This window comes from Myxocyprinus asiaticus, chromosome 3, assembly GCF_019703515.2.
Source record: "Myxocyprinus asiaticus isolate MX2 ecotype Aquarium Trade chromosome 3, UBuf_Myxa_2, whole genome shotgun sequence".
NCBI classification, from domain to species: domain Eukaryota; kingdom Metazoa; phylum Chordata; class Actinopteri; order Cypriniformes; family Catostomidae; genus Myxocyprinus; species Myxocyprinus asiaticus.
Genome location: NC_059346.1, coordinates 51,625,904 through 51,644,623, shown reverse-complemented (window position 1 = coordinate 51,644,623; position 18,720 = coordinate 51,625,904). Strand labels below are relative to the sequence as shown.

At 36.5% G+C, this 18,720-nt stretch overlaps 1 protein-coding gene across 1 annotated transcript; it reads left to right on the top strand.

The window, feature by feature from the left end:
* Positions 1–2,094: 2,094 nt before the first annotated feature.
* Positions 2,095–16,730, top strand: LOC127424738 (glucose-6-phosphate exchanger SLC37A2-like). Its single transcript, XM_051670168.1, has 18 exons — positions 2,095–2,669; positions 3,279–3,360; positions 3,548–3,638; positions 3,842–3,920; positions 4,495–4,630; positions 5,093–5,169; positions 6,281–6,447; positions 6,849–6,886; positions 8,020–8,157; positions 8,639–8,729; positions 9,759–9,821; positions 9,947–10,032; positions 10,729–10,777; positions 11,782–11,855; positions 12,052–12,130; positions 12,766–12,863; positions 14,262–14,326; positions 16,313–16,730. The coding sequence occupies exons 1-18, from the start codon at positions 2,611–2,613 to the stop codon at positions 16,326–16,328; spliced, it is 1,488 nt and encodes a 495-aa protein (XP_051526128.1). The 5' UTR covers positions 2,095–2,610; the 3' UTR covers positions 16,329–16,730.
* The last annotated feature ends 1,990 nt before the right edge of the window (positions 16,731–18,720 follow it).

Below are 18,720 nucleotides of genomic sequence, written 5' to 3'. Positions count from 1 at the left end.
CGCATGTGGTAATCTCCTCGTGGTCGTGATTAGTGGTTCTCGCTCTCAGTTGGGTGTGTGGTAAGTTGTACGTGGATCGCGGATAGTAGCATGAGCCTCCACATGCTGTGAGTCTCTGCAGTGTCATGCACAATGAGTCACATGATAAGATGTGCGGATTGACTGTCTCAGAAGCGGAGGCAACTGAGACTTGTCCTCCACTACCCGGATTGAGGTGAGTAACCACGCCACCACGAGGACCTACTAAGTAGTGGGAATTGGGCATTCCAATTTGGGAGAAAAGGGGATCAAATTTTTAAAAAATAAGAAAAAAAAGAAATTCGGTTTACAAGGAGACTATTTTTTTTATGTAGGATATATGACATTTTCCAAGTAAAACTTAACTGCACATTCCAAAATATCTTTAAAATAAAATACACTGATCACACATCCCTTTTTTTTTTTTTTTCAACATATAGGTTTGCAAATTCTTCACAATCTTAAATAACTAAAATGGTAAAACAAATAAAGAATTGTTCCTCCAATTCACAGAACATGAAGGGTTATTTTGTTTTATTATTTAATAGTGAAGAGAGCACTTTTATTTTTTTATTTTTTTTTACTTTTTGCAGAACAATACACATATAAACCAAAGACATCCACATAGCAGCAGGGGTTACAAAGACGACAAAAAAAAATAAGAAAATAAAAAAGAAGAATAAGGACAGCAATTGAAATACTCATTTTCAATTATATTCATATCTTTAGCAAATGAAATAGTACATTTATATACAGGTGCTGGTCATATAATTAGAATATCATCAAAAAGTTGATTTCACTAATTCCATTCAAAAATTGAAACTTGTATATTAATAATATATATAATATATGTATATATATTCTAATTTTCTGAGATACTGAATTTGGGATTTTCCTTAGTTGTCAGTTATAATCATCAAAATTAAAAGAAATAAACATTTGAAATATATCAGTCTGTGTGTAATGAATGAATATAATATACAAGTTTCACTTTTTGAATGGAATTAGTGAAATAAATCAACTTTTTGATGATATTCTAATTATATGACCAGCACCTGTATATATATATATATATATATATATATATATATATATATATATATATACATTTTTTTATTATTATTAAAACATTTAAGACACTCAGTAAACAAAAGGAAATCAGTTATAAAACCTTAAAGGGATAGTTCACACAAAACTGAAAATTCACTCATCATTTACTCACCCTCATGCCATCCCAGATGTGTATGACTTCCTTTCTTCTGCTGAACACAAATTAAGATTTTTAGAAGAATATTTCAGCTCTGTTGGTCCATACAATGCAAGTGAATGGTGATCAGGCTTTTGATGCACAAAAAACAACATTATGGCAGCATAAAAGTAATCTATAAGACTCTAGAGGTTTAATCCATATCTTAAGAAGCGACATGATAAGTGTGGGTCAGAAACAGATCAATATTTAAATCCCTTTTCACTATAAACTCTCCTACCTGCACAAGAAGAATGTGAAAGTGAAAGTGGAGATCGACTGAGCAGGGAGGAGAATTTATAGTAAAAAAGGATTTAAATATTGATCTGTCTCTCACACACATCTGTCTTATCATATCGCTTCAGAAGATATAGATTTAACCACTGGAGTTGTATGGGTTACTTTTATGCTGCTTTATGTGACTTTTGAAGCTTCAAGATTTTGGCACCCATTCACTTGGACCTACAGAGCTGAAATATTCTTCTAAAAACCTTTGTTTGTGTTCTGCAGAAGACAGAAAGTCATACACATCTGGGATGACATGAGGGTGAGTAAATGATGAGAGAGTTTTCATTTTTGGGTGAACTATTCCTTTAAGGATGCATGTAATGTGAAGAATACTGACATCTAAATAATAGTATGTGTATGTTATTTGCCTGTATGTGTTGCACTATTAGCAGAAGCGCATCTCAGTCTCATTTGTTAATACGCTGTCTATCACAGATTTTAGACTCAAGACAAATCAACAACACATCAGATGTCAGTTGAACACATGAAGGGTTAATTACAGCTGATGAGTGAAGCCCTGGTGACGTCACGTTGTATCACATGTTCACGCCACAGATGCTCCAGTGTGTGCCGCAGAGTGGAAAACAGGAATGGCGGCGATACACCTTTAACACATAAAGCTGAAGATCAATGAATACTCATGTGATGTTGTAGAACAGACAGAAGGGTATTAATAGCACCCGGCTTTAGACGCAGACGCACCATCGCGAAGGCAAACATGGAAATCTTTAGAAATTCAGAGCGCTTGAAGGTTTTTCCACCTCTGGAATTAGGAAATAACAGCACGTCTTAAATGGGAAAGCGACTGTATATGTGGATTAGGATTGCCGGCTTCCAACGAACATGATCAAACGGGATCGTTAGTTCTGATTAGTCAACTTGTTTCGTTGAATATTTTAATTGTTCTCGATTTTAAATTCGTGACGGTTATTGTAGTTTAAAAATCGCGTTTTATAAATCTTACTTGAAATGGAATGTTTTATTAAAAATCAATAACGTTTGGACAAACTTTACGAAAGCGTTTAGGCAAAGATACAAACAAAGTTAAACCTGTAAACATGAGATCTTCACTGGCCCCGGGCATCAAACTCATTACCTCTTTCTCTAGAGACAGCTGGTAAGTAAGCAAACCCATGTTAACATATAACTCATTCTGCATGCTAAATACAACTAATATTGGCTTTGATGTTAGAACAAGAGAAGGTGCTTGACCCTTCATCATGAGGGCTTTTATTTTTGCAGACATGATTTTTGATTATGGTATTGATGTTTAGCACTGCCTAAAAGTTGGTCACTACTCCTCTATAATGTTTTCATTCAATGCCAGTTTACATTTCAGCATGTTCAGTACACATTCCAACATATCAAAATCTGTGTATATAAGCGCAGTCACATTTACACATTCTTAACCATTGTGGATGTGTTCCAATAATGGGAGACCAGGACTATTGCATTGCTTGTAATAAAGTCAGTACTTTGACCTAAATGTTGCTGGTTTCTCTTTTGCAAAGTGCACAGAGCTTAAATTGTTTTACTCTGTGTGCGTTCCCCGCAGGAAATGTAAAATGTGAGGCTGTTTTTTCCTGTAAGTCACATAATGTGGTTTCATTTCTATCACTGGGTGACTGTTTTATGTAATGCAGCAAATGCCTGTAGATTTGGATGCTCTCGCTCTGCAGTTACATCCTATGCTACTGGACTTTTGACTTGTTTCCCTTTGATTTAGGTACCGATTCTCCATCCTCGTCCTCACGTTTGTCTTCTACACCAGCTACCACCTCTCTCGAAAGCCTATCAGTATTGTTAAGGTAATAAAAATTCAGTGACCTCGAATCTAAACACTAACAGGCTGAGTGATTGCAGCTCTGCCCTGAAAACAGATTTGTTTTGCACGTAAATTGCATGATTACCTGTAATTTCATAGTACATTACGCTCTGTATGGGGCTGCTTGGTGTCAACTTCATTATGATAATTATGTATTTTTGCTTTTGCAGAGTCAGCTGCATAGAAACTGCTCTAATGTCATTCATCCAGCAGACCTCAACATTACTGACAATGACACCTGGTGTGATTGGGTCCCTTTTGGTGAGTTTCATTCTTTTTCTCTCACAATGAGCAGGCTGAAGGCAACTGAGGCAAGGAACACAAAACTCCATAAGATGTTGGATAATGGAGAAAAATAACCTTGAGAGAAACCAGGCTCACTGTGAATCAAACTGCACTGAGGTTTGCTAAAAACTCTAGCAGTGTGTAAATCCATTAACTCGTGTCTCTCTTTCTCAATACAGACCAGAACAATTACCTCAATCTGTTTGGAGTGCTGGACAACTGCTTCCTCGTTGCATATGCCATCGGCATGTTCTTTAGGTATGACGTTGAAGTTTCTTGGTTATGAATGTCACGGTAATAAGATGTTGTTATAATCACTGCAGAAAACAAGTCAGGATCCCGTTAAAGGGATAGTTCACCCAAAAATGATCCCATCCCAGATGTGTACGACTTTCTTTCTTCTGCTGAACACCAGTGAAGATTTTTAGAAGAATATTTCAGCTCTGTAGGTCCTCACAATGCAAGTCAACAGGGTCCAAAACTTTGAAGCTCAGAAAAGCGGCATAAAAGTAATCTATAAGACTCCAGTTGTTTAATCCATGTCTTCAGAAGTGATTTGATAGGTGTGGGTGAGAAACAGATCAATATTTAAGTCCTTTTTTACCATAAATCTCCACTTTCAAACAGCCCTCTTAAGCACTCTTCTCTCCTAAGAGTTCTTTTGTTTTTGGCAATCGGCATTCTTCGTGCATATCGCCACCTACTGGGCAGGGAGGAGAATTTATAGTTTATTATAATTTATATAAGATGCTTCCTTGCTTTTATTGTCAAATAAATAAAAATTTAAAATGTTTGTTGAGGTATAACACCTAGTTGTAAATTGTTCTGACAGTGGGATGTTTGGAGAACGACTGCCCCTGCGTTACTACCTGAGCTCCGGGATGATTCTCAGTGGGCTTTTCACTGCTCTCTTTGGTCTGGGTTTTTACTGGAACATCCACTCACTTTGGTATTACTGCCTTGTTCAGGTAAGATGCATGTCGTCATCTGTTCCCAATTTGTGCAACTATAAACCAGTGATTCCTAAAGGATGAGCTGGTCTATGGAGGAAAAAAAGAAAAAAACAACACAAGCAGGAGATCAGAATTTCGTAATGTGTAAACCCAAAAGAAAACAGAAGTGATTCTTCTCTTGTAACACATTTTATGCCAGGAAATAATTCACAAAGTGAAGTTTAATAACAGATAATGGATGTGGATCAGTAGATAAGACTATTGTTATCATGTCTTTTGAAGTTCTCTTTTAGCCCATCATATTTATGTCCCCATCTTGTTATTTCACAGTAAACCACCAGTCATGTTGCTGTTAGTCACATGGCTAGCGCATGACAGCGTCGGGAGAGGATTACTTTGCTTCTTGGATATGTCAAGACCATGTGCGAGTAAGGCTTGCTGATTGCCTTATTTTTCTCTTTTGCCCTTCCTTTGCAGGCCTTAAATGGGCTGGTGCAGACTACAGGCTGGCCGGCTGTGGTGGCATGTGTCGGGAACTGGTTTGGGAAGGGAAAGTAAGTGACTGTCATATTCTGTGCTGTGTCCGCAGTATTTGTGCTGTTGACTGTGCAGAATCGCACTGTCATCCTCCATAAACGCAAGTTAACACAAAATCTCCAAAGAAATCATCCCTAACTATTGGCAGTTTAGTATATCTAAAGCCAATTTTTTGTGAAAGAAATGTCGTGCTTTGAGATACTGTTATTTAGCTGCACTAGCCACAGTTGGCCTGGCACATTTTATTGGTTGCTGTGTTTCCAAGGAAATTTATTGGTAAAATAAATCTTGGAAGTGGGCATATCTTATATATACTGTATTTCCCTCAGGTACACTTTAGTAAAATAAATTTTTATTTGTGCCAAATAACTTAAGTTGTAATTTAGTTTATCATGAACATTTATCACCCTCTCTCTGTACATTTGGGTTAAAGAGGCTTTTTTCTTGTTAATGTGACTTTAAGACTTATATGTAAACATACTTGTAAAACTAGATTGATAAAGTTTGTCAAGACAAACTTCGATGTTGATTTGACAAAGCCTTGTTTAAAATAGTTTAATAGTTTAAAGGTTGTACAGGTCGACAAACAAATAGAAAGTGCATTATTAAGTGGTTGCTAGGGTGTTCTGGCTGGTTGTTAGGTATTGCTATGGTGTTCTAGATGGTTAGTTTTGACAGTTGGACTTCAAGAATATTCCACGACAGAGCCTTGGCCTGTTTAAATGTTCTGTCAATGCAAATCTATGGGTTTTGGGGGATTTTCAATTGTCCTTTACGAGAAAATGGTAAATCCAATCAGTTATAAAAGATAGAGCAACCCGAGTCAGAACAATCTGAAGGTCTGTGCCAAGTGTGGTGGATGTAGCTTGAAAGCTCAAGGAGGAGTTAAAATTGATCATTTTGGTCTTGGTTTAGGGATTTTTGAAAAACCTTAAACCAAGTCTGTAGAATAACAGTATATTGGCTTTGTCAAGCCAGTGAGTAACCGTGTTTACTCACAGTTTTCATGGTAACATCAAGAAGTTGTATTTCATAAGATAGGTAAAAGCGATTCTCATGACATGACCCCTTTTGGAATGAAAGAAAAGCACATAGTTGTATTGTCTTCATGATGGGTTTTGCATGCAGGCGTGGATTCATCATGGGCATATGGAACTCGCACACCTCGGTGGGGAACATCCTGGGCTCTCTCATTGCTGGTGTCTATGTGTCGTCCGCGTGGGGCATGTCCTTCATTGTGCCTGGTATTATCATCGCTTCCACTGGTGTCCTCTGCTTTTTGTTCTTGATTGAGAGTAAGTAATGCATGATAGATCAGAGGAAATTGGCTTATGTACTATGCACATTGACTACAAAGAAAGGAATAAAAGGAGAAACAAAGGGAAAACAGAAGCAATGATTATGTAAATTAAATTGCATTTTTATATGCAAAGGTATCAGTATTTCAAAATGGATGGGTTTGTTTTAATGACATTTTATAACCACTTGTGACCTTTATCATCACTATAGAAACTGAACAAATAGTTTCAGATCAGTTAAAGACAGAAACACAATGAGGAATCTGAAGCAAATACGATTAACATTCACTGGTTACGAAAATGATGTCCAGCATTATTCAACTTACTCAAACTCAAATATTTTTAAGAAACCAAGAATGTCCTGTCTTAAACACAACATATGGTTTCTCTTTTTTTAGAACCTGAAGATGTGAACTGTACTCCACCTCAACACCACGTGAGTTCACTTGCATCCTTTAGTGATGTCTTTACTACACAATGTGAAATAGGAGCACAGTATGAAATATTACATCAGTACAATATTATACACTCACTGAGAACTTTATTAGGAACACTATGGTCCTAATGCACATGTTGTGCATTCTGAGATGATATTCTTCTCACTACAATTGTACAGAGTGGTTATCTGAGTTACCGTAGCCTTTCTGTCAGCTCAAACCAGTCTGACCATTCTCCGTTGACCTCTCTCATCAACAAAGTTTTTCCATCCACAGAACTGCCGCTCACTGGAAGTTTTTTGGCCATTTGTTTTTGAGTAAACTCTAGAGACTGTTGTGTGTGAAAATCCCAGGAGATCAGCAGTTACAGAAATACTCAAACCAGCCCATCTGGCACCAACAATCATGCCACGGTCGAAATCACTGAGATCACATTTCTTACCCATTCTGATGGTTGATGTGAACATTAACTGAAGCTCCTGACCCATATATGCATTATTTTATGCATTGCACTTCTGCCACATGATTGGCTGATTAGATAATCACATGAAAAAGTAGGTGTACAGGTGGTCCTCAAAGTGCTCAGTGAGTGTACTTTCGGTTCAAACTTAAATAACCTTTTACCAGCCATTGTAAGTACATGGCATTTTCTGATTGAAATTATGTGCTTGATTCCTGTTATATCACTGTGTATATTATCCTGGCATTATTTGCAAACTGATGGTGCCAAGGAGGTTGCCAGCTGTCTTTTGGTAATGCTTTATAAAATACGTTTGACAAACTGAGAACGAATTGATAAATTAGTTGCTTTACCTTTTGACTTGTCATTTACAATGTGAATTGAGCCAGTAAACGTAACATTAAACCATTCAGTACCCTTTTAGTGAACGACACTTGGTTGGTTGACAAATTGCTTGAGAATTCAAAGCAGAAAGGCAACCATTAGAGTTTTAAAAGTTGTAAAAGTCATATCCCAGCCAGAGAGTGCTGTTCTTTGAGTGAATTATACAGATCAAACTGATCAAGTGACCCAGTTTACAGTGTTTGAAAAATGTGCTCATGTTCTTATTTTGTTCTTTACGAAACTGACACAGTAAACCATTAAGAGGCTCTCTTGTATTTGTGTTTTTAGGAGAGTGTGGAGCAGGAACCTCTACTGAGGACCTCATCCAGTAACGAGGAGATCTTCAGCAGTCACACATCCACAGTTGTAGAGCCAGTGGAGGACCACATGGAAGCCATCAGCTTCTGTGGAGCGCTTAAGATTCCTGTGAGTTACTTACTATTCTCATAGCTGTTAGTCCAATATATTAGCTATTTTACATTGAATTGACCTGATCTGTCTGCAATTCTGGATCAGCCTGTTCTGTGGAGTCTCTGTGGTTGGTTTGTTGAAATTCTTGAATCAAAAGATCAAGTTTTAGCTTTCTCAAACTACCTGCGGCTTTACTTATGTAATGCATGTTTCTTATTGTAAAGTTTTCGGTTAAATAGTTCTCTCTAAATGTATTTAACCATTTTTAGTCAAGCTATATTCTTTTGGATTTCCTTTTTCTTTTATCAGACAAAAACAACAAGAGATTCATCCTAAGAAAACAGTAACATTAGTAGTGCAGCTTTAGTATTTTCCAAAGTTGGCCATAAAAGTGCAAGCTACTACAGAGCGCAGTCACGCCTACGTACAAGTGCACATTAAGTAAATATCATGTTTTTGTGTCATTGTTGCAAAACCTGTTGTCTTTATTATATAGGGTGTGGTGGAGTTCTCCTTGTGTTTGCTCTTTGCCAAGTTGGTCAGCTACACCTTCCTCTACTGGCTTCCTTCATACATCGTTAATGTTGGTAAGAATCCTTTATTAGATCGCATTAGATTGCAATTACTCTGGTCTAGAGGTAGACCGATATATCGGTTTTACAGATTAATCGGTACCGTTAATCTATTCTGATAGTTGCCGATAGTTGTATTTTTTTCTTGTTTTATTCCTGTGTTCCTCTGTTGCCGGCAATGGAGGATTCTACAGTTAGAAAAGATTGGTTCTACAGAATAACAGCAGCCTCTAGAGAAAATAAAAACGGTGCCGATTGTTGCTTTTTGGAACTATCGGTTATCTGCAAAAATCTATACCGATAGTTGCTGATAGTTTTTATTTTTGTTATTCATCTGTGTTCCTGTGTTGCCAGCACTGGAGGGTTCTACAGAATAACAGCAGCCTCTAGAGATAAAATAAAAACGGTGCCGATTGTTGCTTTTTGGAACTATCGGTTATCTGCAAAAATCTATACCGATAGTTGCTGATAGTTTTTATTTTTGTTATTAATCTGTGTTCCTGTGTTGCCAGCACTGGAGGATTCTACAGTTAGAAAAAATAGGTTCTACAGTATAACAGCAGCCTCTAGAGATAAAATAAAAATGGTGCCAATAGTTGCTTTTTGGAAGCAACTATCGGCTTAAATATAAAAATAGTTCAAAGTAATTGGTTAATACTTATACAGAGCATTGTAACAGAGGCAAGTCTACATCATTTCAAAATAAGTTAAAAGTCCCATGTTATGTACCAAAGCTTCATTTTTTTTTCTGGTTATTTTTATGATTTTGGTTGAACAATAAACTTCATCTGGGTCTTTATTTATTTTGGATTCTTTTAGCCTCTTATGTCTGTGCTCGTCTTAGTAAGGAAAGAATAAGCATTTTTTTAACATTCTATAAATCAATTTTAAAAACTAGTTGGCCGATTCATCGGTTATCGGCCTTTCCCACCACCTTATTTATCGTATTAGCAAAATCCATTATTGGTCTACCTCGACTCTGATCAAAAAAAACGTACTTATACATTCCAAGAATTTGCAAACTGCATGTGCTCTCTTTCTCAGCTCATTTTGATCCCAAAGAAGCCGGGGACCTGTCTACATTGTTTGATGTCGGAGGAATTGTGGGTAAGCACATGGAATTTGTTGGTCAGCAAATAAGCTGGTTTGTTTTGTGTTAAACGTGTTTATATTCAGGCAGAAGCTTAAGGACATGTTTTCTCTAAACCTGTGTCTATATTCTTCTCTGTAAGGTGGCATCCTGGCTGGTTTAATATCAGACTACAGTGGAGGCAGAGCCACAACCTGCTGTGCCATGTTGATCATTGCTGCTCCTATGGTAAGTAGCAATTGTAATTTTACCTAATTTGTGCTCAGACGTGGCCAATATTATCACAAAATGCAAGTCTTTATTTCAGCACGACATTGCAGAATGTCTTACTGTTACTAAGAGTGTGTAGCGGTATGTGCCAGATAAACACTGCTCTGATTGTGACAGTTTTATCATCTGGTAGATAAGCATTTATTGACAAGATATTGCTCCTTCAAATTGATTTAACTGCTTTTGTTTGTAGATTGTAGTTTAGCATAGCTTGACTATATTTTAACTACTTTAAATTATAAGTTGCTATGAGTTGCAAAGTGCCTTCCCCTACACTGGTTTATTGACCATAAATGCAAGACTTTTGGGTGTTTTAAAGTGCTATATTTATGTCCAGTGGCACTGATTCTATCGGTGAATGTAAATCATAACAGATTATGCTCCTTAGGTTACTTTTTGCTTGAAAAAAAAGAAAGGAGAAAAACTGGCTATGCTCGCAGACACAAAGTGACAGGATCCCAAAATTAAACACAAGTGTGCTGATGTGCTTGTCAGTACATCTTGAAGTTTGCTCAGAGTTTTGACAGGCGTCTGAAATCTTGAGCACACAACACCCACAAGCTTGAATTTACCTGTGAATCTGTGTAAACACAAGCAGGTTTCTCTTTACTTTGAGAACTGTTGCTTATTTCATGTTTGCTTTTCTTCCTTTAGCTCTTCCTGTACAATAAGATCGGGCAGAACGGCTTGCCAACCACCATCGGTGAGTATAGAGACCCCAAAGATTTCAACAACCATTTATCACCTAAAACCTGGATTCTGCTGCTGTACACTAAAATGTGATTTCACAGCAGTGTCAAATATTTACTTTATTAAGGGGTGATATTAGGCCCCTGGAATAGATTTGTATTTTTTTTTATTTTTATTTTTTTAACACAGTACACATGGTATTTTCTCCATTCCTGTCACATATCAAATTTTGGTATCTAAACCCATAACTAGAAAGGCCTAGAATAGAATATTATGGTGCATATTAAATATAGTTAGATAACAGATAAAAAATGATTAACAAAAGAGGGGGGGGGGGTTATTTTATTTTTTTATTACAGGGGCATTTTTGCCACAACATTTTAAATTTTTTGGCCATTTGTAACTTTTGGTGGCAAAAAAAAAAAAAGTACTTTTTTCCTCCCATGCCCTGGTTAACACTTTACAATAAGTTTCCATCTGTTAACATTAGTTAACAGCATTAGTTAACATGAACTAACAATGAACCATACTTTTACAGCATCTTATTAAAGAGCAAACGTTTTTTGTTAACATATAGTTAATGCACTATGAACTAACAATGAACAATTGTATTTTTATTAACTGGCATTAACAAAGATTAATAAATGCTGTAAAAAAATGTGTTGTTCATTTTTAGTTCATGCGACCTAATGCATTAACTAATGTTAATGAATGGAACCTTATTGTAAGTGTTCTTAATATATCAAAGTTGGTAATAGCACTAAATGGAATAAAATGCTATTAAGGCTATTATTGCATGGTAAGCTCTTATTGCTGAAATGTGAATATCAGGTTTAGTTAATGTAACATTGCATTCACCTTGAGCTTGCTTGCATAACAGCTTTTAAAACAGTAATATCAGTGTGGCCTAGCTAAATCAGTAATATTTTGCATTATGTTGGTGGAAATGCGTTATTTTACAAGAGCGATGTCTCTTGTATACCAATACCTCCTCTTATGCCCTTGTGTGATCTTTAGGCATGTTGCTGTGGTGTGGTGCTCTCGTGAATGGACCTTACGCACTCATCACCACCGCAGTGTCAGCTGACCTAGTAAGCATTGGGCACCTTTCCACCATGTGCTCTTCACATGGTCATTTGTGGTCTCAAAAAATAAATGAATAAAGGCCCAAAAGAAGATAAGCCTGCACTGACCTTTAACTCTTATGTCAATAACTGGTCAATAAACACATTTGTGATGCAACAAGCATTATGCGTTGTAAATTTCATAATAATTTTAATCTTTTAGGGCACCCATGAGTGTCTCCGAGGAAACTCGAGAGCACTGTCCACTGTAACAGCCATTATTGACGGCACTGGATCAATAGGTATGCAGGGAATTTGGTATCTTTTCATGCAAATGACTTGCATAACAATTAGTCAGATTGTTCACAAAAAAAAAAAGAAAAGAAAATTCAGTTATCATTTACTCACCCATTTGTCATTCCAAACCAATATGACTTTCTTTCATCCGTGGAACACAAGAAGAAAAACTGAAGAATGTTAACGCTGATCTTTCCCATATAATGGAAGTGAATGGTGACTGAGCTTGTCAGTGCTTAACATTCTCTTTTTGTATATCACATAAAGAAGGAAAAAAAAAAGAAATATGGGTTTGGAATGACATGAAGGTAAGTGATGAGAACATTTTCATTTTTTCATGAAGTCAGAAATTAAATGGTCTTTATTGAAGGTCCAGTTGTAATCTGGCTGTAAAATTTAAATAGTATTTGAATATGAAGTTATTTTCCTTGCCATTGAATATTGAACGATTTCAATAACGTTTTAAACGTTTTAATAGGCTGTTGACAGAGTAAATGTAAATGTAACTAAAGAAAGTTTTGGAAACAAAGACTGTCATACTTTTGCTCTCAGTTTTGTTTATTTTGAAAACCCAACACTCTCCTGTGGATGTACTGTAGATGGTTGTCGCATGTTGTGTAATATGTTTAATGGTCTCTAGGTGCAGCTGTTGGGCCTCTGTTGGCAGGTCTGATCTCTCCCACTGGTTGGAATAATGTTTTCTATATGCTCATTGCTGCTGATGTACTGGCCTGTCTGGTGAGACTTCAGATTTTATAAACCTATAATTATAGTTCCAGTACATTATAGTATACACTGCCGGCCAAAAGTTTGGAATAATGTACAGATTTTGCTGTTTCAGGAGGAAATTGGTACTTTAATTCACCAAAGTGGCATTCAACTGATCACAAAGTATAGTCAGGACATTACTGATGTAAAAAACAGCACCATCACTATTTGAAAACAGTCATTTTTGATCAAATCTAGACAGGCCCCATTTCCAGCAGCCATCACTCCAACACCTTATCCTTGAGTAATCATGCTAAATTGCTAATTTGGTACTAGAAAATCACTTGCAATTATATCAAACACAGTTGAAAGCTGTTTGGTTCGTTAAATGAAGCTTAACATTGTCTTTGTGTTTGTTTTGGAGTTGCCACAGTATGCAATAGATTGACATGTCTTAAGCTCAATATTAGGTCAAAAATGGCAAAAAAGAAACAGCTTTCTCTAGAAACTCATCAGTCAATCATTATTTTGAGGAATGAAGGCTATACAATGCTTGAAATTGCCAAAAAACTGAAGATTTCATACAAAGGTGTACACTACAGTCTTCAAAGACAAAGGACAACTGGCTCTAACAAGGACAGAAAGAGATGTGGAAGGCCAGATGTACAACTCAACAAGAGGATAAGTACATCAGAGTCTCTAGTTTGAGAAATAGACACCTCACATGTCCTCAGCTGACAGCTTCATTGAATTCTACCCGCTCAACATCAGTTTCATGTACAACAGTAAAGAGAAGACTCAGGGGTGCAGGTCTTATGGGAAGAATTGCAAAGAAAAAGCCACTTTTGAAACAGAAAAACAAAAAGAAAAGGTTAGAGTGGGCAAAGAAACACAGACATTGGACAACAGATAATTGGAAAAGAATGCTATGGATCTTAACCCCATTGAGCTTTTGTGGGATCAGCTAGACTGTAAGGTGCGTGAGAAGTGCCCGACAAGACAGACACATCTATGGCAAGTGCTACAGGAAGTGTGGGGTGAAATGTCACCTGAGTATCTGGACAAACTGACAGCTAGAATGCCAAGGATCTGCAAAGCTGTCATTGCTGCACGTGGAGGATTTTTTATGAGAACTCTTTGAAGTAGTTTAAGAAGTCCTGAACATTTCTTTTCAAATTATAATAGTAATTTTTCATGTTATTTATGTCCTGACTATACATTATGATCAGTTGAATGCCACTTTGGTGCATAAAAGTACCAAATTCTTTCCATAAGAGCAAAATCTGTACATTATTCCAAACTTTTGGCCGTCAGTGTAGTTTAGTATATTTCAGTGTTATAACTAAAATAAGTTTTAGTACATTTACATGGTGATGGAATGGTGTTTATTCATTGTCTTTGTCTCCTCCTGTTGTTCTCTTTCTGTAGCTGTTGTCCAGGCTTGTCTATAAGGAGATCAGAGGATGGTGCGGATACACAACAAGAACGAGAGGGTAAACATCCACACTCATTCTTTATGCATTTATGATGAAATATGTAAGGAGCCCCTCAAATTATTCACATTTAAAAAAAAATTTAAGTGCTCTTAAAGGAATAGTTCACCCAAACAAGAAAATTCTATCATAATTTCTCACCCGCAAGTTCTACCAAACTCGTATGACTTGCACAAAAATACGTTAGACATAATGTTAGCCTCATTCACCACTCACTTTCAAAGATTTTCATAAAAACATCCGTGCTTTTTTTTTTATTTTTTTTTATATATATATATATATATATATATATATATATATATACACTATATTGCCAAAAGTATTCGCTCACCCATCCAAATAATTGAATTCAGGTGTTCCAATCACTTCCATGGCCACAGGTGTATAAAATGAAGCACCTAGGCATGCAGACTTCTTCTACAAACATTTGTGAAAGAATGGGCCGCTCTCAGGAGCTCAGTGAATTCCAGTGTGGTATTGTGATAGGATGCCACCTGTGCAACAAGTCCAGTCGTGAAATTTCCTCGCTACTAAATATTCCACAGTCAACTGTCAGTGGTATTATAACAAAGTGGAAGCAACTGGGAATGACAGCAACTCAGCCACGAAGTGGTAGGCCATATAAAATGACAGAGCAAGGTCAGCGGATGCTGAGGCGCATAGTGCGCAGAGGTCGCCAACTTTCTGCAGAGTCAATCGCTACAGACCTCCAAAGTTCATGTGGCCTTCAGATTAGCTCAAGAACAGTGCGTAGAGAGCTTCATGGAATGGGTTTCCATGGCCGAGCAGCTGCATCCAAGCCATACATCACCAAGTGCAATGCAAAGCGTCGGATGCAGTGGTGTAAAGCACGCCACCACTGGACTCTAGAGCAGTGGAGACACGTTCTCTGGAGTGACGAATCACGCTTCTCCATCTGGCAATCTGATGGACGAGTCTGGGTTTGGCGGTTGCCAGGAGAACGGTACTTGTCTGACTGCATTGTGCCAACTGTGAAGTTTGGTGGAGGAGGGATTATGGTGTGGGGTTGTTTTTCAGGAGCTGGGCTTGGCCCCTTAGTTCCAGTGAAAGGAACTCTGAATGCTTCAGCATACCAAGAGATTTTGGACAATTCCATGCTCCCAACTTTGTGGGAACAGTTTGGGGATGGCCCCTTCCTGTTCCAACATGACTGCGCACCAGTGCACAAAGCAAGGTCCATAAAGACATGGATGAGCGAGTTTGGTGTGGAAGAACTTGACTGGCCTGCACAGAGTCCTGACCTCAACCCGATAGAGCACCTTTGGGATGAATTTGAGCGAAGACTGTGAGCCAGGCCTTCTCGTCCAACATCAGTGTCTGACCTCACAAATGCGCTTCTTGAAGAATGGTCAAAAATTCCCATAAACACACTCCTAAACCTTGTGAAAAGCCTTCCCAGAATAGTTGAAGCTGTTATAGCTGCAAAGGGTGGGCTGACGTCATATTAAACCCTATGGATTAAGAATGGGATGTCACTTAAGTTCATATGCGTCTAAAGGCAGGTGAGCGAATACTTTTGGCAATATAGTGTATATATATATATATATATATATATAAAGTGACCTAATTATTTTTAGCACAATCTTCCATAATGAGTCATCATTGCCAGATGATTATTTTTAACTGGTGGCTTTTGAATTTGCGGATTGATGCTGCTTGATTACCATTATGTGTACTCGATATAAGAGGCAGCCAAAAATCATATATAAATAGATCGTCATGACCAAAAAGAGATGCGGTTCTTTGATTAATTGGGCCTTCCTGCCATCAGTGTAATTCAGTTGGTTATTTTGAGTGGCTGCAAAGCAGTCACAGCTATTCTTACCTGGGGATTTGTTCGTTTTCACTGTCTTCCCTAAGGACTGACCGAGATCTGTGTGTTGAGGTGGAAAATAATGAATTAATAGGAAGTGTTTAATTTTGCACCATGTGTTTGCAGTGGTTTCATCTGCGCTTTTATTTCAGGTTCAAAGAGATCTGAGCTGCCCGCAGAACAAGAGAATATCACACCTGTGATGGAAAATTACTTGCAGCATAACGACAAAAAGGGACCATGGATTGATCCAACACGCTTAAGCCTTTTTTGCCTCCGGGGTTATTTTATATGAAAATTGTAACATGAGACTTTCATCCTTTTATGCTGCTGCTGTGAGGGAGGAGGAGAGTCACACACACCCTCATCCACACAGAACCTGAGTGGGAATCACTAACCTCCTTTATTTTAATACAGGATGTTTTTAGTGCCTGATCCAAATGCACCTTTTTCTGTCATTAAAATATGCCATCAGTGCATACTCCTTTTATCTGATCTGTTTGTCTGTGATCATTCAAATATCACACGTGTTATGAACCACACATGTCAATAAAAGCACGTTCTTTCTCACTGATTGGTCAGTCTCCATGCAATATAGTGGGCCCAGAAAGTATTTGGCCACAGTATTTAACCACGGTTAAAAAGGTATGAATGTCTTTGCATTGTATAACTAAATATAAAACCAAGAGAAATTTATTTTAAATATATAGCACAAACACAACTTTTTTCTTTTTTTTTTAGCAAATTATAATAAAAAAAAATAGTATTTGGACACCTTTTTTTTGTTTTGTTGTTGTTGTCAAACTTTTTGGAACATGTCCATAATTAGGATACCTGAGTGAACTTGAGGGAAACTGAATTCGCACATACAAGTAATTTAGTTTAGTAAAAGTTAGTTCTGAGAAACAGTCATCATTTGTTTGTAGATGTCACTAATGCAATGACATTCATGCATTTTTATGTCCAAAAGTGTCCATGTACACTGTTTCCCTGTCATTAATGCGCTGTTAGGTAACAGTATGTAGGTGAATCAGTGTCTTTCTTACCGTGGATATTGAGGTCACAATCACGCACACAAACATTTACACAGCTTCTCAACCCCCATTCAGTATTTCCGTATTGATATTCCAAGTTGTTCAGAGCATCCCAAGTGAACCTCTCTGTTGTATTCTCTGAGACGTTATTCTCTGTATGTACAGAAGGACGGTACTGGTAGCTGGTTTTCCAGCTTTAGGGAATAGATCCTATCAGCTTCTATTAAAATGAGAAGTGTGACAGGCAAACATACTCATGTCTTCAGAGTCACTTCAGAGTGAATAAACACCCTGTAATAAATCATTTTGTAGACAGGTTAACAAGACAAGCTTCACCCTGTAGGTTTGTCTGACTTTAATGATTCTGAGCATAGAAGCAGACTGTGTATTCAAAATAATGTTACAAAAAAGTATATATTTTGAAATAAAAATACGTATTTTATAGTATTATGTGTATAAATGTAAAAATATACAGAGGAGTCCTGAAAGTCTGAGACCACATTGAAATTCTGGAATTCAAAATGTAATTTAAACCTGGAAATAAACAAACACTAAAAAATGTCTGTAATTTTAACGGTAAAAGACTGTAAAAATGCTACAGAAATAAAACATTAATTGATTAACGAATATTAACTGTAAAATATACAGTAACATTTTTTATATAGTTTAAGACAATACAGTAGTTTTTACAATAAAATGTAGTAAAAATGAAATTTTTTAGATGTAAAAAGTATGATTTTCCTGTATAATTAATGGTAAAAATTACATTGTTTAACAAGAGAGTATATTAACTTTTTACAGTAAATTGTTCAAATTACAGTAAAAAACAATAATCGGGCATTCCCACAATTCCCTGCATGAACCATCACATTTCATTATATTTTATTGGAATAGTTATGTTTCTTCTTATTTTAAATATCAGTTATGTACTTTGGAGTGTTCTGTGTTATATTTGATGTAGTTTATTTAATGTTTATTGTTTTATTTTAATTTCACATGTGTGACCCTGATGGTGTTAATTGTTTGTGTGAGTGACACTGAGCACTGTCTCTACCTGTGTATTGGTCATTGCTCTTGGAAGGGCCGTTATTGGTGAACTTGATGTCATCATGTGCCCTTTTGCAATTACTACGGTGAATAACAGTACATTTTAAAGTAAAAAGCAGATTTTTACAGTTTCAGAAGGTTAATATCAAGTGTATCTTTTTTTTTTTTTTTTTTTTTTTTTTATGTAAATTACAACAAACTGTAAAATGTACAGGTTCTGTAAAGTTGTTTACATTTTACTGTATTTTTTACATAATTATTCTGGCAACTACAGCTGCCAGTTTTTTTTTTTATTATTATTTTTATTTATTTTTTTATTTTTTTATAAATGTTATGCTGGTAATATAATTTTATCATTAAATATTTAGTATTTAAATGCAAAAAAATAAGCTTTTTTTACAGATGGTCACAGACTTTTGGACATTATTGTATATATTTTGCTTATATCCTTACATATGATAAATCAGGTTATATGCATG

Excerpts from the sequence above, each read along its gene's own strand:
- LOC127424738 (XM_051670168.1), top strand. The coding sequence starts at position 2,611 with ATGAGATCTTCACTGGCCCCGGGCATCAAACTCATTACCTCTTTCTCT. Across the intron at positions 3,921-4,494 it reads GCCATCGGCATGTTCTTTAG|TGGGATGTTTGGAGAACGAC; the intron begins GTATGACGTTGA and ends TTGTTCTGACAG. Across the intron at positions 5,170-6,280 it reads AACTGGTTTGGGAAGGGAAA|GCGTGGATTCATCATGGGCA; the intron begins GTAAGTGACTGT and ends TTTTGCATGCAG.